Raw genomic sequence first — 24,224 nt, forward strand, 5'->3', positions numbered from 1 at the left:
CCAGTCATATTTACTACATCGTCACCCCGCCTCCTCACATTACTAAAGTTGCACTACATATACTCTGTTTTAGTCCTGCTTAGTCTAAAACCTTTGGATTCCAAAGTAGTTCCCCATAACTCTAACTTAGCATTAACTCATGTTTTGGTTTCGTCAATTAATACTATGTCATCTGCAAATAAGATACACCACGGCACCTCGTCCTGGATACCCTCCGTAAGTTCATCCACAACTAGAGTAAAGAGATAAGGGCTTAGAGCTGATCCTTGGTGCAGTCCTATTGTAATCGGAAACTCACCAGATGTGCCGTCTGTGGTTCAGATACTAGTTACTACTCCGTCGTACATATCCTTAATCATATCAACATAGTAGGCACTTTTTTCCTTGCAAGAACCCACCACATAACACTCCTGGGAACCCTATCATACACTTTCTCCAAATCAATGAAAACCATATGAAGGTCCTTTTTATTTTCTCTAAATCTCTCCATTAAGCGCCTAATCAAGAAGATAGCTTCCATAGTCGACCGTCCGGAGATGAAGCCGAGCTGATTCTCTGACACTTTAGTCTCTTTTCTTAGTCTATGCTCAATTACCCTTTCCCAAAGCTTCATGGTATGACTCATTAGCTTAATTCCTCGGTAGTTGGTGCAACTCTGGATATCCCCTTTATTCTTATAAATAGGTACTAATGTACTCTTCCTCCACTCATCAGGCATCTTCTTAGTCTTCAAAATATTGTTAAATAATCTAGTTAACCTAACCAAACCAAACCAAACCCACATCACCCAAGCATCTCCAAGACTAAATAAAAAGTGTTAGTATACTTTTGGTTCTTGCATTTTCCCTCGATTGATTTCTTAATAAAGATCACCATTTATCATGACTATTATAGTCTTATGATGCTTAATCATCAAATATTCATTATTCATCTCAAATTCTCCAACAATGTCCATCACTTATCGGTCTAAGAATACTCGTTATGATGTTTGCACTATCTAAGCTTGGACATCAAGGAAAGGGAAGTTGAGAAACACAAAGCAATTTTAGATGAGCCTTCAGCAAATCATTCTTGTCCTTATTTCTTGGTCAGTATAACAATAGGTTTTAAAGCATTTGGTACAAGGAACTAAAAATCACTTTCAGCCAAAGCAACTAAAATTTTATACTAAAGGTGCTCCTGCTTCAAAATCCTGCAATGCTCCTGCTTCAGAATCCCCCAATTCGTAAACGTTTCAGAGTTCAGACCTTAAAATAGCTTATGTTCTACTTATGGTCTGTATACCAGCTTCCTAGCAATTATGATATTGTGACTGTCAGCGGTGAATATGGGTTCTCCGTAGTCTTGTCCAAGCTATCTGGTGGTGGTACATACTAATAGTACATGAAAGGTTTGAGCTGATTCCAAGTTTTCAAACATCTGAAATGTAAAACATTTTTGATATAAAAATGAAAATGTAATTTCCACTTCGGAAGTTAACACCTGGTGTTTCATTGCACTGTATAAGTTCATAAGTTGCATTGTAGAAGTTAAAAGTACTTGCCTCAAAGGGTTTGACTTCCTTGCCTGTAGGTTTCAAAAAAACATAATCTCTCGATAGAAGGAACGGTCGCTTCTCAGGAATTGATTCAGTCTGAAAATCTACATAAGTTTTCTTCTCCCTCTCCAGTCTTTCAATCTTGTTATTCTTCCACACTGACTTCTCAGAAGTCCACTCTTCAAGCAACTCTAGAGTGACTCCCTTCAAGATGAATTTGCTCCATTTCTGATCCAAAAAAGAATGCAGAGATGCATCACTTGATGTAATGATGCAAACCAAAAAAATTAATAATCCATTTATGGGAATAACAAGCATGGAAGAGAGAGAGAGAGAGAGAGAGAGAGAGAGAGAGAGAGAGAGGTGCTTAATTTGATACAGCCAGCACCTTATTTCCCACACACACAATGTTGGTTGAAAAGGAAAAGGGGAATATGCATTGTACATAGCAGTAACTTGCACCAAGAAACCAGAAACGCACAATTACAATCTTGTGGCAATGCAGCATACAAAGCGATAAGAAGCAACTCTATCACAAAAGTCACAAAACCAAAACAAATAATCATGTTTTGATGAAAGAAAATCTGATTGGCAGCAAGAGAAGGTTCGTCCAAATTGTGCCTACTGAACTAGTGTGACACCAATCCAGATCGTGGTTTGCTTCTTCTCAACAAAGACAGAAACTAATATAGTGAGAAAATTGGCTGAGCTTTTCCAACAATTCTCAATAACCCCGATTTTCATTTCAAGTGCAGTGGGCACAATGGCTGAATCCGAACTTAAGATCCGATATTATGTCAAATTGTTACCCAAACGATAGCCCGTCCTAGATCCAAAGAGTAATGGTAAGGAGACTGAGAGTACACCGAGCAGGGGACCGGACAAATGGGTACTCGCCAAAAAACATCTCAAGTGACGTGAGTACACCTTAACGTGTTTGACGTCACAAAGCGTTTTCAACCAAAAAAAAGAAAAAAGAAAATAAAATTTTGTTGCACACATGTCGCATTGTCATTGTTGTCTCTCCATCGGTGGCACTTTTGGCCTTCATACCATTTTTCTAATTTAAAAAAGAGGAATGCTAGACTCACAGGAGCCCTTGCAAAAAATCAGGGAAAGGACGCCCTCGTTGGTCAAAACCAATTTAGGATGCTCAGAAAATCATGGTTATAACTGCCATAAAGGAACATCTACCCCTTAGTTGCATAGTGTAAAAGCAGGAGCATGTGCAGGGAAGTGGCATTCTGAAATTTTGGAACTAGCCAATTCATCGAAGCTTACCTATAATCAGAAAATGACAAGCATCACAAATAACACAAATTTATCACGAACCTTGCGTTACAGATTCCTGCTTAAGCTCTAACTCTGGTGACCTCCTTATATGTACACAATTGCTGTAAAGTTCACTGTTTTTATTGCCAATCTTTGCAAGCCCCATATTTTTATTATGAAATTTGAAAAGTAAGAGGCTGAGATTGGGTCAAATGTGGAGATTATCTGGAAATTAAAATTCTGATAAGGTTCATATATATTTTTGTTTTTGGTTATTCACTCTTTTTTAATCAGAACCATAAACTTCTTTATGAGTAGGATTGCTTCTCCCGGTCCTGATTGCAACTTATGTTTCTCTTGTTTTTCATTTCCATATATAACTGAGGCTTGTAATAAAAAAAAATGCAGGTTGCTTCTACGAAGAAAAATGTGGCAGATGAAGCTGGAGCAATCCTACAGGCAAAGCTAAGGCAGGCGACTTCGACATCATAAAGGAATGGAAAGTTAAGGTGGTTTCTAATCATCCATTTGAAAATTTAAAGCCGAAAACTTCCGTAGTTTGTGAAATGAAACACAGCCTTCCCCAGTTTAAGGGAATTGATTCTCTAATGTTCTTCTTTTTCATCTTTTGTAAGAAGTGTTAATTGTTTCGTAAATGAATGAAGCCCATATGTTGAGAGGGTTATAGTTTATAGTTGATGCCCATATTACTTGCAGAGAGAAAATGTGATCATGTGTGGTGGTGATTGTTTTGAGCATTTTCTTGCATTTTCTTGCAGTTCCAATTACGCTGTTGGGATCTGTTACCTAAATTCATTGGTTTGCTTGGTTTGGGTTCGGCTTCTTGGTTGACAACTTACATATGAACCTTGTTCCCATGTAGGGTTCGCTCTAACTCCATTGTTAGGTCTTGTTTGCTTTGGGTTTTGAGACCGATTGTGCGGCCAAAACTGATTATTAGACTCAAAATTAAAATCCAAAACAAACAGGCCTTGGTTGTATTTGGGAAAATCACTTCTCTTCACATCCTAATATGCGCATTAGGTAAGATGCAAGAAGCCGTATTAGATGTCAAGAAGCAATCGATACCCTTGGAGATGCGGAGATGTTGGGCACGTTTGGCTGCGAGGAAACTGTTGTCTCCGTGATGAGAAGTTGCTAAAAATCTGGAAAATGTTGATCCGGTTTTGAACAGAGTTTTTTGTTTCTGATTTTTATCAACTTCTCATCACGGAGACGGCTGTTTCCAGGATCTTGTTTCCTGATTTTCAGGACTTCACACTTGAAGATGCCCTATTTATCATGAAAATGAATGATGTCTACCAGCCTTGGAGATTCGTAGATGTTATTGAGAACTGGAGATTCGTAGATGTTATTGAGAAAATTTGTTGAAATTGTCGTTAGATTCTCGATGTGATTTAAGGATCATGACATAAAGAATCAACACAGAGATTTGACATAAAGAATCAACGCAGAAAAACAGATTTTGAGCTTGAATTGAGCTTGTAGCCGAACCTACTGATGGGGAAGAGCTCCTACCCCCTTCAAATTCTACTCCAATGAAGATGCGAAGAGCCACACCGGAGAGATTGCTGAAATTAGATTGGGGTTGCCGGAAACGAAATCTCAACGGAATTGATGGTGAATCACCGGATTCCGGTAAATCTTGGCATTTTGAATAACAATTTGTATTTTATGGAAGAAGAGATGGTGTTGGGCGGAAATGGAAGGGGGTTCGATGGTAGGGGAAAATGAGAATCAGAGATGTTGCTGTGAATAGGGGTTTAAGAAGAGGGTTTCGAAGGTGATGGTGGATATGGAATGGGTGTGATGATGGAGATAAAGAAGGAAATGGGTTATAGGGAGATGGTGGTTGTAATGGAATAGATTCAAGATGGGTTCGGGTTGGGGTTTTTTGATCTAGGGATTAGCTTTGAAGGAAGATGAAAAGAGGGTTTGAAGAGATAAAGAGGTGGGTTTCAATGGATAGGGTTTTTGAGGGAGGAGATGATGGTGGAGGTGAGGTAAATGAAGAGGGTTTGAGGTTGAAATTGATGGCTAATGAAAATGGGAGAGATGGTGGATGACCGGATTTAATGGAGGTTGTGGCCGGATTCCGACGAGAATCCGACCGGAGAAGAAGGTTTTGATGGTGGTAAAAAAAAGGTTTGGGTGAAATGGGCTTTGAGAAGAAAGAGATAAATGAAGAAGAAGAATGGTGGTGGGAAGATGACCGGCGTATATGGGAGCTTCACTCTCTCACTCTCTCTATGCTCTCTGTTACTCTCCCTCTCCTCTGAGAATTTTTCAACGAAAAAAATCTCCTCTCTCCACCCAAAATGAGAAAATCCCTTATTCTCTAAGCCCTAATTTGATTGCTGGTAAAACAAGCAAAACGATAAATTTAGCCCCCCTTCCTTGTCCCTGGACAGCCCTCTTAGCATATTTATGCCTACTCTTTCACTCTACAGGGGTGTGCTCGGGTAAAATATGAGGGGAGTCATTTTGGCTCTTCCTTTATTGCACTTAAGATTGGTATTGGCACACCCATTGTTAGATATATCACTCCCCTACAGATAACTCCAATATTACCTCATTTGCTATTTGCCCAAATTTGGCTCTTCTTATTTGGCATTTTTCCTCCAATTGCCACCAATTTTTGTAGGGATTCCCTCATGACCAGCAACAGTCCTTTGTAAATTTTGCACCGTTACATGAGCATGATAGATCAGTGAAACTTTGGGTTCTCCCCTCATTTGGGTCCCACTTCCTCGGGAAGTGAAATTTTGGGATTCCAACTCAACTTCGGGACTTTAGAGCTGATCTTAGGGACTTATTCAACTACGGGATTTTTATTCAAAATGAGATGCAAAGGGGGTTTGGTCAAAATGGGGTGTCCACACAGGGTTATGAGATTGAGCATGTATCTCAATTAGAAGGTTGTCATGCATGAGGTGCAGGTTCAATCTAACCTTAAATAATAATCAACTCAACTCAACTAAGCCTTTGTCCCAACTCAAACTAGTTGGGGTCGGCTAATGAAATCCTTTAGAAAATTTTCATGAAGAAGGGGAAAGATCTACCCGGTTCAAATTGACTACGTCTACTCCTGACACTAGTTGGGTACATCTACATGGATCATTTTCTTCCATTCTATCATTTCCAAGGTCATGTTCTCTGTATGGTTTTAAATTTCGGCCGAAACGAATTTTACATGAAGTCGTTTCTTTACAAGATTTCGGCGAAATATCACCGAAATTCCACCGAAATTCAAAGAAAATGTCACCGAAATTTCGGTTGAAATTTCGTTTTTAGCCTTTTTTACAAAATTTCCACCGAAATTTTATATAGATCCATCATAATTTTTAAAGAGTCCACCGAAATGTTATAATTCCCACCGAAATTTATGAAATATTCACCGAAATAGCCAAAATTTCCACTGAAATCCCCGAAATTTACACCAAAATTTTAGACATTTCGGTCAAATTAAAAAAAAAAACGAAATCATAATCATATTTTTTCATGATTTCGGCCGAAACCGAAACGTTTCGGTTTCGGTGACCGAAATTTAAAACCTTGGTTCTCTGTTATGTTCCTAGTCCTCAAATATTTCCTCACTGTTTCTACCCAAGTTATTTTCGGTCTGCCCTACCTCTTTTTTTTAACTCCATCAACTTGGCACGAGTCACTTCTTATCACTGAAGCATCGAAAGGTCTACGTTGGAAATGCCCAAACCATCTTAAGCGGTGCTCTCTCATCTTCTCCTCGATTGGTGCCACCCCACATTTTTACAGATGTCTTCATTTTTAATTCGATCTAACCTTGTGTGGCCGCACATCTATCTAAGCATTCCCATCTCCGCTACACTCATCTATTCACATGCTGCTTCTTGGTGGCCCAACATTCTGAACCATACAGCATGGCTGGCCTGACAACTGTCTTATAAAACTTCCACTTCAACTTGGTAGGTATTTTATGATCGCACAGAAATCCTAAAGCATGCTTCAACTTCAACCAACCTGCTCTTATTATGCGGTTAACATCCCTCTTCAATCTCTCATCCCTTATGTAGGATTGAACCAAGATAGCGAAAGATATCCCTCTTAAGTACCTCCTATCCAGTCATATTTACTACATCGTCACCCCGCCTCCTCACATTACTAAAGTTGCACTCCATATACTATGTCTTAGTCCTGCTTAGTCTAAAACCTTTGAATTCCAAAGTAGTTCTCCATAACCCTAACTTAGCATTAACTCCTGTTTTGGTTTCGTCAATTAATACTATGTCATCTGCAAATAACATACACCACGGCACCTCGAACTGGATACCCTCCGTAAGTTCATCCACAACTAGAGTAAAGAGATAATGGCTTAGAGCTGATCCTTGGTGCAGTCCTATTGTAATCGGAAACTCACCAGACGTGCCGTCTGTAGTTCTGATACTAGTTATTACTCCGTCGTACATATCCTTAATCATATCAACATATTTAGTAAGCACTTTTTTCCTTGCAAGAACCCACCACATAACACTCCTGGGAACCCTATCATACACTTTCTCCAAATCAATGAAAATCATATGAAGGTCCTTTTTATTTTCTCTAAATCTCTCCATTAAGCGCCTAATCAAGAAGATAGCTTCCATAGTCGACCGTCCGGAGATGAAGCCGAGCTGATTCTCTGACACTTTAGTCTCTTTTCTTAGTCTATGCTCAATTACCCTTTCCCAAAGCTTCATGGTATGACTCATTAGCTTAATTCCTCGGTAGTTGGTGCAACTCTGGATATCCCCTTTATTCTTATAAATAGGTACTAATGTACTCTTCCTCCACTCATCAGGCATCTTCTTAGTCTTCAAAATATTGTTAAATAATCTAGTTAACCTAACCAAACCAAACCAAACCCACATCACCCAAGCATCTCCAAGACTAAATAAAAAGTGTTAGTATACTTTTGGTTCTTGCATTTTCCCTCGATTGATTTCTTAATAAAGATCACCATTTATCATGACTATTATAGTCTTATGATGCTTAATCATCAAATATTCATTATTCATCTCAAATTCTCCAACAATGTCCATCACTTATCGGTCTAAGAATACTCGTTATGATGTTTGCACTATCTAAGCTTGGACATCAAGGAAAGGGAAGTTGAGAAACACAAAGCAATTTTAGATGAGCCTTCAGCAAATCATTCTTGTCCTTATTTCTTGGTCAGTATAACAATAGGTTTTAAAGCATTTGGTACAAGGAACTAAAAATCACTTTCAGCCAAAGCAACTAAAATTTTAAACTAAAGGTGCTCCTGCTTCAAAATCCTGCAATGCTCCTGCTTCAGAATCCCCCAATTCGTAAAGTTTCAGAGTTCAGACCTTAAAATAGCTTATGTTCTACTTATGGTCTGTATACCAGCTTCCTAGCAATTATGTTATTGTGACTGTCAGCGGTGAATATGGGTTCTCCGTAGTCTTGTCCAAGCTATCTGGTGGTGGTACATACTAATAATACATGAAAGGTTTGAGCTGATTCCAAGTTTTCAAACATCTGAAATGTAAAACATTTTTGATATAAAAATGAAAATGTAATTTCACTTCTGAAGTTAACACCTGGTGTTTCATTGCACTGTATAAGTTCATAAGTTGCAATGTACAAGTTAAAAGTACTTGCCTCAAAGGGTTCGACTTCCTTGCCTGTAGGTTTCAAAAAAACATAATCCCTCGATAGAAGGTGCGGTCGCTTCTCAGGAATTGATTCAGTCTGAAAAACTACAGAAGTTTTCTTCTCCCTCTTCAGTCTTTCAATCTTGTTATTCTTCCACACTGACTTCTCAGAAGTCCACTCTTCAAGCAACTCTAGAGTGACTCCCTTCAAGATGAATTTGCTCCATTTCTGATCCAAAAAAGAAAGCAGAGATGCATCACTTGATGTAATGATGCAAACGAAAAAATTTAATAATCCATTTATGGGAATAACAAGCACGGAAGAGAAAGGGAGAGAGAGAGAGAGAGAGGTGCTTAATTTGACACAGCCAGCACCTTATTTCCCACACACATAATGTTGGTTGAAAAGGAAAAGGGGAATATGCATTGTGGCAATGCAGCATACAAAGCGATAAGAAGCAACTCTACCACAAAAGTCACAAAACCAAAACAAATAATCATGTTTTGATGAAAGAAAATCTGATTGGCAGCAAGAGAAGGTTCGTCCAAATTGTGCCTACTGAACTAGTGTGACACCAATCCAGATCGTGGTTTGCTTCTTCTCAACAAAGACAGAAACTAATATAGTGAGAAAATTGGCTAAGCTTTTCCAACAATTCTCAATAACCCCGATTTTCATTTCAAGTGCAAAGAGATGTCCCTAACTCAGACCTAAAAATTATGATAAAGGTACGAGTTTGAGGTAGTTCAAGCAATTCATTCACCTTGACCTTTTCATGTTTCTGTTTCAATCTAAGCAGTATAAATGGAAAATGCAAAAAAAAAAAAAGCAGAGAGAGAGAGAGAGAGAGAGAGAGAGAGAGAGAATTAATAAGTAAATTATGCTACCTTGAGGTAATAATCCTCAGCATAGAGCAGAGTAGCAAAGTAGTCAGCATAAGTCGACAGAGATAAGGGCTTTCTCAGAACATCAGGTACCCTGTCCCTTTCAATCAAGTCCTTCAAATCCTCAGGAATTACATAAACAGGAAGCCCACTCTTACTCTTCTGAATTGGTGCACTTTTGGGCGGACTAGGAGGATCTGAGCCTGATCGATCAAATTTTAGATCTATTGCATTTCTTACTGTTAGCAGAGAAGACTCAGGAAGAACGCTCTGCCTCGGACGTATTTCCGGCTGTTTCGCTTGCGATTCTTCCATAGATTCCACCGGAATTGTGGGAGAACAAATCCGACAAAGGCATCGAATCACTTGTTGAGGATTTGATGCTGATGGAACAGATTTTTTATCTACTGATTTAGTTACTGAAGGCACAGAAAGAACGCTCTGCCTTGCACGTATTTCCGGCTGTTTCACTCGCGGTTCTTCGACAGATTCCACCGGAATTGTGGGAGAGCAAATCCGAGTCGCGTGTGCAGTATCTGAAGCTGATGGAACAGATTTTTTATCTATTGATTTCGTTACTGAAACCGCAGGACTAACGGTCTGTCTCCGAGGCACTTCCGGCTGTTTCGCTGGAGATTCTTTGACAGATTCCACCGGAATTGTGGTTTTCACCCGTGATTCTTTGACCGGAATTGTGGTTTTCACCGGTGATTCTTTGACCGGAATTGTGGTTTTCACCGGTGATTGTTTGACAGATTCCACCGGAAGTGTGGCAACCTGATAAACAAATGGAGGACGAGAAGGTGCGACCTTTGGAGTCTGCGAAAATTCAGGTTTTTTCACTTGTGGTTCGTTAAGAATCTGACGATTTACTTGTGTGTTTTGGAATCTTCCACCGTCTGAAATTCTCCATGGTGGATCATCGATCGGAGCTTGAGCTTGATAGTTGATTTTCTCGATCGGCCTGTTTATCGATGATGTATGTTCTGTAACTGTTCCATAATTACGTGAAGGAGAAGAGCTTCCGGCCAAAGCTTCGTAATCTCGATGGTCTGTTTCTTCTTCGCCGCGGAGAATGTATTTCAAGATACTGAGAATACACATCATTTTCTTCACAAATTGAGAAAAATTATCAGACTCAGAGATGGATCTCAGATTCTAAGTATGCCGAAGAAGAGGACTGAAAAGGAAGACAAGTGTATTTGGGGAAGATGCAAAGAAAGATTGCTCAAGTTCCTAGGGCTAGAAGACTTACTGCTTTATAGTTTATACGTAGAATTGTACTTTAGCGCCAAAAGGTGGAGGTGTAAATGGACCCGTGCAGTCCGGTGGATTCAGTGGATCCGAGCATATTAATGTACAGAATATGACACTGGGCCGGGCAGTGGGCACAACGGCTGAATCCGAACTTAAGATCCGATATTATGTCAAATTGTTACCCAAACGATAGCCCGTCCTAGATCCGAAGAGTAATGCTAAGGAGACTGAGAGTACACGGAGCAGGGGACCGGACAAATGGGTACTCGCCAAAAAACATCTCAAGTGACGTGATTATACCTTAACGCGTTTGACGTCACAGAGCGTTTTCCACCAAAAAAAAGAAAAAAAAAAGAAAAATTTTGTTGCACACATGTCGCATTGTCATTGTGGTCTCTCCCACTTTTGGCCTTCATACCAATTTTCTAATTTAAAAAAGAGGAATCCTAGACTCACAGGAGCCCTTGCAAAAAATCAGGGAAATGACGCCTTCGTTGGTAAGAACCAATTTAGGATGCTCAGAAAATCACGGTTATAATTGCCATAAAGGAGTTTTGACCAATTAGGACGCCATTTCCCTGATTTTTTGCAAGGGCTCCTATGAATCTAGCATTTCTCTTTTAAAAAGGGCGATGATAATTTAAAGCCCATTACACATTCCAACCACCCCGTAACGTGATTTGACTTCACAAAGCGTTAAAGTTGCCCTCTGTTCACGTTGTTAGGGGGGCGCATGCCTACTACAGAGGGAGGAGGTGAAAATAAACTCTAATGGACTGTCCAAATCATAATGTAGTGACCCATACTCCCAAAGTAGGATCCGACCAACAAGGGATCCGTATGAATCTTGAGCAAGACGTCCCATATTTGCAAATGTCAAATTATATCCTCCATAAACTTACTGTATTCAATCACATTGCATAGCTTGTGAGGAGCTCTCTCGGTATGGAACATCTACCCCTTAGTTGCATAGTGTAAAAGCAGGAGCATGTGCAGGGAAGTGGCATTCTGAAATTTTGGAACTAACCAATTCATCGAAGCTTACCTATAACCAGAAAATGACAAGCATCACAAATAACACAAATTTATCACGAACCTTGCGTTAGAGATTCCTGCTTAAGCTCTAACTCTGGTGACCTCCTTATATGTACACAATTGCTGTAAATTCTGAGATTGGGTCAAATGTGGAGATTAACTGGAAATTAAAATTCTGATTAGGTTCATATATATTTTTGTTTTTGGTTATTCACTCTTTTTTAATCAGAACCATAAACTTCTTTATGAGTAGGATTGCTTCTCCCGGTCCTGATTGCAACTTATGTTTCTCTTGTTTTTCATTTCCATATATAACTGAGGCTTATAATAAAAAAAAATGCAGGTTGCTTCTAAGAAGAAAAATGTGGCAGATGAAGCTGGAGCAATCCTACAGGCAAAGCGAAGGCAGGCGAATTCGACATCATAAAGGAATGGAAAGTCAAGGTGGTTTCTAATCATCCATTTGAAAATTTAAAGCCGAAAACTTCCGTAGTTTGTGAAATGAAACACAGCCTTCCCCAGTTTAAGGGAATTGATTCTCTAATGTTCTTCTTTCTCATCTTTTGTAAGAAGTGTTAATTGTTTCGTAAATGAATGAAGCCCATATGTTGAGAGGGTTATAGTTTATAGTTGATACCCATATTACTTGCTTAGAGAAAATGTGATCATGTGTGGTGGTGACTGTTTTGAGCATTTTCTTGCAGTTCCAATTAAGCTGTTGGGATCTGTTACCTAAATTCATTGGTTTGCTTGGTTTGGGTTAGGCTTCTTGGTTGACAACTTACATATGAACCTTGTTCCCATGTAGGTTCGCTCTAACTCCATTGTTAGGTCTTATTTGCTTTGGGTTTTGAGACCGATTGTACGACCAAAACTGATTATTAGACTCAAAATTAAAATCCAAAACAAACAGGCCTTGATTGTATTTGGGAAAATCACTTCTCTTCACATCCTAATATGCGCATTAGGTAAGATGCAAGGAGCCGTATTAGATGTCAAGAAGCAATTGATACCATTGGAGATGCGGAGATGTTGGGCACGTTTGGCTGCGAGGAAACTGTTGTCTCCGTGATGAGAAGTTGCTAAAAATCCGGAAATTGTTGATCCGGTTTTGAACAGAGTTTTTTGTTTCTGATTTTTATCAACTTCTCATCACAGAGACGGCTGTTTCCAGGATCTTGTTTCCTGATTTTCAGGACTTCACACTTGAAGATGCCCTATTTATCATGAAAACGAATGATATCTACCAGCCTTGGAGATTCGTAGATGTTATTGAGAAAATTTGTTGATATTGTCGTTAGATTCTCTATGTGATTTAAGGATCATGACATAAAGAATCAACACAGAGAGAGGAACTTTTCACATTCAGAGTTTGACAGAGATGAGCTTAGGCTTTTGATTACCTTCCCGTTTTTTATTTTTTTACAATTCCTTAAACTCCGTGCTTTGCCCACTTGGTAAATGACATAGACAACCTGACAACAGTGTCATGGGTATTAAGGATCTTAAAAAAAGATAGGGGCGAGGCTTCTTTTTCAATCCCTAAGAAAATACTAGGGATTTGCTAGGCAATTTCACAGAAAGCCATTTCGCAGCAAACTTTTGCACCAGAGAAGAGCCAAATCAGATGAAATGAAGGAATAAGACAAAATCTGTTAAAAAAGGCACACTAATTTAGAGAGCCACAGCACGTAAATGCTAACCAATGCTTCATTTCATGAATAAAAAAGCCGGAGATGCATGTGATTTTTTTTTTGGGATTCAGTCATTACAAGAAATTTAAAATATGGGGTGTATCTATCAAAGCAAGTGATCATAAATATCAGTTCCCTATTCAAAAACTCAGTAAAATATTAATATAGGGAAGTGATTTCTGCGCTCCAATGTTTTGATAAACATGCGCTCTATTTTCTGTTGTGTAGTATTTAAAGGGCTGTCAGAGGAATAATACAGGTCTCAAAAAGCTCTTAAAGCCCTTTAAATACTACACGACAAGCAAGTGGAGTGCATGTTTATCAAAACATGGGAGCGCTGAAATCATTTCCCTTAATATAATTAGATGAGTCATTCGGCACTATTATTGCTTCTTTTATTGCACACCAAAACAAACCATTTTATTTACGTACAGTGAGCTCACACGGGCATACATATATTTAGATTTCTATACAATGATCATTCTGAAGGGTGAGTGTCCATCTGTGCAATGCATGGGATTTTGCTGCACTTTTTCCAAATATATCAACAACTTTTCATAGAGGGGACTGAGATGATATCCACATTTTTTAACTCTACCAGAAGAGCTCAAAAATCCCTAGACACTGTTATCTGGTAATTCTGCATCCCGGAGATGCCCGACAAACATAGGATTGCGGCTCGAGTATGGTTCCCTATCGAGTAGACGCAGAAAATAAGATCTCTTCAATCCATTTCTCCGAGCAATATCAGATCTTACCCGTTCTGGAGAATAACCCAAACAACCAGTAACCACAATTGCTGTCTTCTCATCCACCAGATTTGCAAGAGTCACCATCACTTCGGGCTCGGTGGCATTAGAAGCATCAACCAGAAAAATATGAGTAAAATGGCCTGCATTAATGCCTGTGTTATGAAGCCTGAAACTACTCACGAAGGTGGAGGTTATCACCTTAAATTTCTTGAGATCTTTGAGCGAAGGACAAGTGAAGCACTCTTTGTTCGTTTCATATGTAGACCAAGCAAGAATGTCGTCTGGCACATCCTCGAGTTCTCGAAACGCTGCATTGGCTCGAAACAGTTCCTGTTCAGGAATCTCCTCCTTCAAACTTCTTAACAGATAGTCACAGGTACTGTTCTTCGGAGATGTTACGACAATTCGACTTTCTGGAAAGGTTCTGTAAATTTGAAGAATTGCCTCTTGAATGACCAGTCTAGTTCTGGAGAGTGGTCCCTCGATGAGATAAGGTGGAGGAGATTTGAGATTCAGTATCTGATGGATGGCAGAGATTTCTTCCTGATGAAAATTGTGGGAGGAAAGAAATACAGAAGTAGGTTTGAGGTAATTGGTCCTCGTGACAGGCTTAGGGAAGAGGATCTGAAATGAAAGATCCATTGCAGCAGCAACTGCATGGTGAGATCGCTTTAAACAGACCCTGTTGAAGGAGAAGCTAACGTCATATTTGCGTGTTGCTGAATGCTGGGAATGGAAGTCGTCTCCGAATTCTGTATATACATGTCTGCTCTTTACCACCCGAGTTAGAATTCCCTAGTTCAGAAATCAACACTGAGATTAGTGGAGTGTACAGTGACTTAGATTATCTGTACTCTGCTTAGATTTTCATAAGATGAAAAAGAAAATAGGCCACAGTAATTTCAAAAACTAACAGTAATTTACAGAAAAAGTGAGTCCATTTTGAAAATACCCAAATTGAATAATGATGTCAAACATTCTCAAATCTATCTGATGTCCAATATCGATCAGATGGCTGAAAGATTGTTTTGAGACTGTAAATGAAAAGCAATCCAGACTGCATGTTCACGATGCCTAACATAACTATCAGGTATCAAGCACTTTCAAGGATTTTGGCTTAGAAGAATTATAGATGCAAAAATATAAGGTGTCAAATGGACTCTGCAACCTTTAGTATTGACTCCTTTTCATCCTGCTAGTTATGGACCATAAGGTATTTATAAATGTCAATTTACAATCTACGGTATTCATTTCAGCATCAGGAAATGCATAGATGGCGTCTCCGAAATTGAACATACAAGGAAGTTTAAAGAATGGTTGCTTCTACCATAGGAAATGAAGAAAAGCTTGTATTTTTAAAGTTTAGAAAACCTATGGGTGTCCAATCTTTATAGTTTTTGCGTAGTGATCGAGTTTTCTCTGTTGACCCGGTGATATTCCAAGGCATTGATCAGGTTTTTAGACCATGCAATGATGTGCATGAAGCTTCAATTAATGTAGCTAGTCCTGGTCTCCTGCGTAGTTTCCAATAGTTTATCCATCCCCTTTTGGTGGATGTAGATTTTGTAAGCCATTTTCAGGCTGGTCAAGAAGTTTGAGCTTCACTGTTCAATCATACCAACTAAACCATCATTCTTACAAACTGTTAAGGTCAAGAATGAAAAATGTGAAGGGTAACAAATGTGATGAAAACGATGAACATATAACATGAGAGGTGAATGGAGCAAAGGCAAGTTCACGTAGGCAGTAAGAGCCTAGCCTTTAGTAAACATGGAAGCAACAGAGAAATAGATGGGAAAGAAACCAGGGAGGAAACAAAGTCCAAGTTGAAGAACAAGTGTGAATTAAGAGAAAGGGCTCTTTCTCCATGGCAAAGGTTTATACCAAAAGTAAGATAAGCCCCGAGTCTCTAGTAGTATTTAATGAAGTCTCTAGATAACACACAGATTACCGCCCTTATTAGCCCGTGACAAAGTCCATCTTCAGCGCACGTCTAATCATGATTGTGCATAATATCCTATCACAGATGACACTTCTGCCTTAAGATATGACAATGATTACTAGCCCTCAGGGTTATGGGATTGAACCTGTAGCTCAATTAGGAGGTGCTTTGTGTCGCAAGCATGAGGTGCGGGTTCAATCTCACCTTAAAGAATACAAAGAAAAAAGTGTTAGTTAACTTTTGTTTCTTGCATTTTCCCTTGGAAGCTTTCTTAAGAAAAATTACTTTTTATCATGACTATTATCATTTTATGCTTAATAATGAAATATTCATCATTCATCAAAAATTGAATAATGATATCAGACATTCTCAAAGCTAAAAAAGAGTCGACTCGGGGGAGTCGACGCTCCTGAGTCAACACGGACGCATGGGAGTTTCAAAACTATGCCTAAAACTACCAAGGAAATAAAACTCCTAGAAACTAAATAACATGGAAATAAATTCCTAAAGTCCTAATGGGCAAATATGGCTCTTATTGAGCCTACAATCCGCATCAAAAAGCTTTATAGGAAAAGGAAGATAATCCCCCAGTCTCTATCTTGTTTCGTAGCATAAAATGAAGACTCTATATAACACACAGATTACCCCCTTTACTAGCGCACGACACAAAGGGCTTGAGCACTGACAATTCTAACTTCTTCCTGTTTCTATGGTTCCCGCATATCTAATCATGATTCAGCTGCATCATATCCTATGACAAATGACACTTCTGCCTTAAGAGATGACAGCGATAACTAGCCCTCAGGGTTATGGGATCATTATTTATGAAAGACCCGACCCTTTCATCAACCGATTCTCCGCTTCAATGTCCCCCATGGGGGTTCTTTACAACAGCGTATTCTCCGCTTTCTATCCGCTGTCCTAACCCTCCTTTCCGGAGGCTCTGGGGAAGTCGGAATAGGAGAGAACTCATCTTGGGGTAGGCTTACTACTTAGATGATCAATTCTAAATAGAAAATAGAAAACTTTCATTAAAGAGAGATCTTCCTTCAAGGATTGACAGATTAAAAAAACATTTGAACCTGTAGCTCAATTAGAAGGTGCTTTGTGTCGCAAGCATGCAGGTTCAATCTCACCTTAAAGAGTTTAAAAAAGTGTTTGTAAACTGTTGTTTCCTGCATTTTCCCTTGGAAGCTTTCTTAAGAAAATCTATTTTTTTATCATTACTATTATCATTTTATGATGCTTTATCATCAAATATTCATCATTCATAAAAAAAATTCTCTAACAGTGTCCACTTGATTGTCTAAGAATTCTCATTATGATGTTTGCACTTTCTAAGCTTGGACCTCAGGGAAAAGGAATTTGAGAAACACAACATTTTTAGATGAGCTTTCGGCAAATCATTCTCATCCTTATTTCATGGTCAGTAAAACGATAGGTTTTTAAAGCATAAGGTACAAGCAACTTGGTAACACTAAATATCACTTTCAGCTAAAGAAACTAGAATCTTATACTGAAGGTGCTCCTGCTCCAGAATCCTGCAATTTGTAAACGTTTCAGAGTTCAGACCTTAAAATAGCTTATGTTCTACTTACGGTTTGTAATCCAGCTACCAAGAAATTATGATACCGTAGCTGTCCGTGATGAATATAGTTTATCCTTAGTCTTGTCCAAGCCATATGGTGGTACCTACTAATAATTCATGAAAGGTTTGAGCTGTTTACAAGTTATCATACATCTGAAATGTAAAACATTTTTGATATAAAAATGAAAATACAATTTCTAGTTCCTAAGTTAACAATTGGGGTTTCATTGCACTGCATAACTTCATAAGTTGCACTGTAGAAGTTAAAGGACTTGCCTCAAAGGGATTGACTTCCTTGCCTGAAGGTTGCAAAAAAACATAATCCCTCGATAAAAGGTACGGTCGCTTCTCAGGAATGGTTTCAATCTCAAAAACTACATAAGTTTTCTTCTCTCCCTCCATTCTTTCAATCTTGTTATTCTTCAACACTGACTTCCCAGAAGTCCACTCTTCACGAAACTCTAGAGTGACTCCCTTCAAGATGAATTCACTCCATTTCTGATTCAAAAAAAGAAAGCAGATATGCATAACTTGATATAATGATGCAAACAGAAATTGGCTAAACTTTTTGAAACGCCCATGCTTTCAATCTTGTTACAATCTTGTGGCAACGTAATCACCAAATACAATCTGATCAACAGAGACGGTTCTTCCAAATCATGTCAACTGAACTAGTGTGACACCAATCCGGATCATAATTTGCTTCCTTTCAACAAAGACAGGACTCATATACAGTGACAAAATTGGCTAAACTTTTTGAAACACCCTAGCCCAAGGGCATTTCCGTCAATTTTTACCTATGGGCAAATTTGATAATTGTGGAAACTAATTAGGGTTATTTTAGTAAATTCATTTTAAACCTAGGGTCTATGGGTATAAAATTTACACAACGACATGCACCATCAATACCAGGAGCAATTGAAAGTGCATTCGGCATAATGGAAAGGGATGCGGTTGATGTGAAGGTATTAAGGGCTTTATGTGCCAATGGAATTCCCTTTAATGTGTTGAGAAATCCACAATTTCATGAGATGGTTTCAGCTATAAACAGAGCTCCTAAAGGTTACAAGGCTCCTTCTTTTGAAAAACCAAGAACTACGTTATTAGATGAGGTGAAAAGGAATGTTAAAAAATATATGCATCCTGTTAAAGATACTTAGTATTCTCATGGGGTATCAATTGTGTCAGATGGGTGGACAAATGTTAGGCATCAACTACTAATTAACATTCTGGCTGTAAATAGTCGTGGAGCAATGTTTTTTTACGCTGAAGACTTTGAAGGAATAGAAAAATCAGGTGCGGCAATTGCAGAATTATTGCTAAAAGCAATTGAAGAGGTGGGGCCGACAAATGTACTTCAAGTGGTGACGGACAATGCTGCGAATTGCAAACTTGCTGGAAAAGAGGTAGAAAAGGTACACAAGCATATCTTTTGGTCACCCTGTGTTGTTCATACGTTAAATTTGATTTTTAAAGATTTGGCAAAAGGATTTGAATGGTTCCACAATACGTATAAAAGAGGAAAAGCAATTGTGAAATACTTTTTGAATCATACCCATGCATTGGCCATGTTTAGAGCACAATCAAATTAGAGCTATTGAAAGTAGCTAAGACAAGGTTCGCATCGCACTACATCTTGTTGAAGCGACTCATTGATTGTAGAGAGGCTCTTGCAACTACTATTGTGCTCAAAACATGGAAAGACTTGGTAAAGAATGGAGATGAACATATGCGAAAAATGGGAGCTTTGGTTGCCAAAACTATAAGTACTGAAGATTTTTGAGAGGATGTGGATAGTATCTTAGCCATCACAAAACCAATTTATTTTCTGATCAAATTTTGTGATGATAACGGTCCAAAAATGGGTGAAATTTATAAAATGATGGACAATATGCTCGGTGAAATAAAAGACTGAAAAAAGGGAATCATTGTGACAAGTATCCCAAGGTTGAAGAAATTGTGTTAAAGAGGTGGGAAAAATGAATATCCCAATGCATTGTCTTGGATTTGCACTTACACCGCGATTTTATGATCCGCGGTACCTTGCTATGCCAGCACCAGGAGGCACAGTTAGAAGGAGTCTGAATCAAGATAAAGAAGTGATTAAGGTGTTATGGGAGCTTTTGCAAAGATATCAGAAAGCGTGGAAGAAGCAAAATTGTTACGTGAACAATTTGCTGTCTTTCATATGCGAAAAGGTCTATATGCTATGGCAGCTGCTCAAACAGATGCTGTAATCATGGATGCAATCGATTGGTGGATAACATACGGATCAGAAACTCCAGAGTTGGCTGAGGTAGCTAAGAAGGTATTGTCGCAACCAATTACTAGTTCTTCAGCTGAGCGAAATTGGAGCACTTATTCTTTTATTCATAATGTCAAGAGAAATAGGCTGAATTCTTCACGTGCTGATAAATTGGTTTTCATCCATTCAAATATTCCCTTCGAGTCACTCTTCACAGAAACTTATAAGGATGGACCTTTTAAGAAGTGGGATATTGATCCAGAACATACTAATATCGATGATTCCATTGTTTGACTAGAGGATTTGAGATGGAGATCCCTTGATGGTGACTACATAGATGCTTCAGAATATTTTACAGAAAAAGATGATGAAATAGCACCTTTGCATGCTTCGATGCCGGCTTCAAGCACAAGACCATCTCCTTCTCCAAGTTCAAGCACGCCATCAAATCGTCGTCCCGGACTACAACAAACTCGCATATCCAGCTTTACAAGAGGAGGCACTCCAATGGACTAGGGAAAGAGAGATGCAATGTTGCACACTAGCTGATTAGTTTTTTTTATCATTTGTCATATTTTTATGTTTTAATTTCAGATCCGAGTAGTTATTTTTTGTTGCTATCATTTTGGATGGAGTATGCAATATATGGTAGTTTGAACTTTGGACTTTGGAGTATGGAACTATGGATTTTGGAGTTGAATTTTTTTTTTTTTTGGACTAAATATGTAAGGCATATATGAGGCTTTTGCTTCTTTTGTTAATTAAATGTATGTAGTACATGGTCTTTGTACTTTGGCAACCAATTCTTGTAAAAAATGTATGAAATATTACACAGACATATATGTACACATATAGAGAGTACCGGAGCGACCCGAATTAGCGCTCCAAATCGACCCGCGATCCCAAATACCGAACCAACTAAGCATACCCTCATCGTACCGCGTACAGGCTAACCAACGTACCGCGTTCCAGGTAACCTTGGTATAAATACACTTAAAGAGCTATAAATCACAATTTATTGTTCTAAGAAGAAACCCGATTGGAGGAAATTTCTAAAAAGAACCTAGAGGGAGAGGATGGATCGTGATGGAGGAGATTCGAGCATGAGAAATCTAAGGTTAGAGCCTTAGGGTATTCTTTGACGTGTCAGAAGAAAATGGGGGATTTTGGGGGGGTGAAAATTAGGAAAAATAAGGCGAACTGTGTATTATGGAAAAATCGAGAATTGCAGGTTTCGGTCGACCGAAGGAGGGCTCCGTTGACCGAACCCATTCGGACGGGTCCTAGAAAATTTTCAGAACCTCAGATTTGGCTGACCGCAGGGGGGGGGGGGGGCTCACCCTTGGTCGACTGAAGACGACCGATTGAGCCAGGTTGAGGTTTGGGTTTTTGGGGGTGATTTTTGGAGCACAAACCCGCCGCAATTGACTTGTATTCGCACTTTACGCGAATTGAATGACGGTAATTGGTACGTAACTAGTATTTCTATATTGGTGTTTCCTTCGTGATTTATCGTTCTCGTATATGAATCGTATTTTAAGCATGTATATGACATGTTGAAACTATGTGCATTGTTGTTTCTATTGAAAGCATGTTTTAAAGTAAAATCATGGATCAAGAACGATGTGTTGTTGCATATGATTTGCAAGTTGTTCATATTTTGTAACTTGTTGAGTATGTTCCATGGAATTGTTGTGGGTCCGACGGGACCGGTGTGATGCTATATGCTCACGTGAACCCTAGTATAGCTATGTTATCGTATCCCCACCTTTGCCAATAGGGACTATGAAATTGGTGTGTAGTCATGAGATATCGGTCCCGACCTCTTCCAATAGGGGCTGTGAAACTGGACATCGACCTTTGCCAATAGGGGCTGTGAAACCTGGCCATGACTACGTTGGACCGATCGCCAACATGTTGCCAATAGGAGATGTGAAGCTGGTGTTGATTGTCCGTCACTTGGGAGGTGACAGAGGCTATAGCTATGACTAGTGGGTATTTGGTTGTTTTGTATCTTGCTTCTTCGTGTATTTTGAAATGTTGTTTTGATATTCTTGTCAAGATACAATGCATGTTTATAAAATAATTGTTGAATTTTATTTTAATGCTCTTGTAGTCTTGTTCATGATTCGGTTGTTGTTTATTTCATCCATCTGATATAGGAAGCTTGTTTACGTACTGGGAGTCAGCTCACCCCAATATATCTCACATTTTTACAGATTTTAATGAGTAGCTGTGATGCGGGATGTTGGGGCGAGAGAGGATCATTTCCTGTTAGAGTTTTCATTTGCGACATTTCTTTCATTTATTAGACTTTCATTTTATTCAGACAGTTGAGAGGAACAATTAATTGATTTGTTATGGTTTTTGGCGAGCAACCGTGGCTCGTGGATTAGATTTAATAGTTCTTGGATTTAATTGTGGATTAATTAATATTCTTTTTAGCTGCTTTGTATCTCTGATATCAGATGTTTGTTGATCTTACTGACCTTGCACGCCCATGTCGTTGGTCTGTGGCGTGGGTGTACGGCGTTGTCATAGGCAGGGGCGGAGCTACGTGTTACATAAGGGAGGCAGGTGCCCCTCTTGAGTTGGGCAAAAACTTTAATAGGCCCACTTAAAATTAAATAGGTTAATTTGAGAGGGGTTGTCCAAAGCAATACAAGGGGGTGAAAATATGAAATAGACTTCTACATCATTTTTCTCCTCTCTCGACTCTGAGTTTCGTCCAAAACTGAAAAACCCTAAACCTCAAAACGCCACTGGTCGTAGGGACCCTGGGTTTGGGGCATGACACTTTTCAAACAATTCTCAGTAACCGAGATGCTCATTCTAACTATAAAGAGATGCCCCATAGTCATAGGGCTGAAACTAATCGCTATGTGTTATGATAAATGTAAACGTTTTAGGAAGCTGAAGCAATTCATTCACCTTGACCATATAATGTTTCTGTTTCAATCTAAAGCAGCAGTATGAATGGGGAAAAAAAAAACAGAAGAAAGAGAAATAATAAGTAAATTATGGTTACCTTGAGGTAGTAATCCTCGGCATAGAGCAGAGCAGCGAAGAAATCGACATAAGTCGACGGAGATAAGGGCTTTCTCAGAACATCAGGTACCCTGTCCCTTTCGATCAAATCCTTCAAATGCTCAGGAATTGCATAAACAGAAAGCCCACTCTTCTGATTGCTAATGCCTTTTAGTGGTCCAGGTGGTCTTTTGGGTTGAGTCGGAAGATCGCTAACGCCTTTTAGTGATTCAGGTGATCTTTTGGGCGGACTCGGAGGATTGCTAACGCCTTTTTGTGATCCAGGTGGTCTTTTGGGCGTACTCGGAGGATCTGAGCCTGATGGAGCAAATTTTGGACCTATTGAATTCCTCAGAGAAGAAGGCTCAGGAGGAACGTTCTGGCATGGAGATGGAGCGACGTTTGGAAGATTGCGAAAGCCAGGTGGTCTTTTGGGCGGACTCGGAGGATTGCTAACGCCTTTCTGTGATCCAGGTGGTCTTTTGGGCGTACTCGGAGGATCTGAGCCTGATGGAGCACATTTTGGACCTATTGAATTCCTCAGAGAAGAAGGCTCAGGAGGAACGCTCTCGCATGGAGATGGAGCGACGTTTGGAGGATTGCGAAAGCCTTTTAGTGATTCAGGTGGTCTTTTGGGCGGACTCGGAGGATTGCTAACGCCTTTTTGTGATCCAGGTGGTCTTTTGGGCGTACTCGGAGGATCTGAGCCTGATGGAGCACATTTTATATCTAATGAATTCCTCAGAGAAGTAGGCTGAGGAGGACCGCTCTGCCTGGGACTTTTTTCTGGCAGCGATTCTTCGACGTTTGGAGGATTCTTCTTCGGAGCACCTGGGTCGGGTTTATTCGATGGGACGGCCCACAACGAGTATAGGTAACAGAATGCGGTCGCCGCCGCAGCTACTACGCAGAGCGATCCGAGAGTGGAATACGCCATTTTTAAGACAGCAAAACCTCTTCTTTCTTTTTTTGATGGGTTAACATCAAAACCTTGGAGAACATGATACTCTTGTAAGGGAAGTAAAGGTAGAGGGTTGAAGAGAATTCCATGTCCAAAAAAACAGGGCTGTAAATAGTATAGAGAGAGAGAGAGAGAGAGAATAGATTCTAAGGTTTTTGAATCGGTTTTATAAAGCTCGTAAGTGGAGAACGAAGAACGAATTTGGTTCTGTCAGTAGAAGACGGATAAAGGACGGCTTTAAAAGGGAAATGTTATCAGCAATACTGTATTTTGATAAGGGCACTCCTCACTTTAATAAAAGTATGGTATGGCCTGCACCATAGGATGATCCAAACCGTCCATTAGATGGGCCACAGTGATCGGAGGGTTAGG

General features: G+C 39.4%; 1 protein-coding gene across 5 annotated transcripts in view; it reads right to left on the reverse strand.

Moving 5' to 3' along the window:
• The window catches only part of LOC143886871 (putative RNA helicase SDE3), a 48,100-nt gene extending 24,079 nt beyond the window's left edge, over positions 1-24,021 (reverse strand). Inside the window, exons 1-4 of one of the 5 annotated variants that reach the window (XM_077391036.1) lie at positions 22,893-24,016; positions 17,896-18,117; positions 13,975-14,884; positions 13,717-13,912 (exon numbers count right to left, since the gene is read on the reverse strand). In XM_077391036.1, the coding sequence (XP_077247151.1) occupies positions 13,893-13,912; positions 13,975-14,884; positions 17,896-18,117; positions 22,893-23,828 (2,088 nt within the window). In that variant the 5' untranslated portion in view covers positions 23,829-24,016 and the 3' untranslated portion in view covers positions 13,717-13,892. Of the gene's footprint in view, positions 1-13,716; positions 14,885-17,895; positions 18,118-22,892 lie in introns of those variants that run through there. The other 4 variants (XM_077391037.1, XM_077391035.1, XM_077391033.1 and 1 more) reach the window with 4 other exon arrangements.
• Between the last annotated feature and the right edge of the window lie 203 nt (positions 24,022-24,224).

This window comes from Tasmannia lanceolata, unplaced genomic scaffold (genome assembly GCF_043159265.1).
Source record: "Tasmannia lanceolata isolate RefF3 unplaced genomic scaffold, GAP_Taslan_0.1 ptg000011l, whole genome shotgun sequence".
Lineage (NCBI taxonomy): Eukaryota > Viridiplantae > Streptophyta > Magnoliopsida > Canellales > Winteraceae > Tasmannia > Tasmannia lanceolata.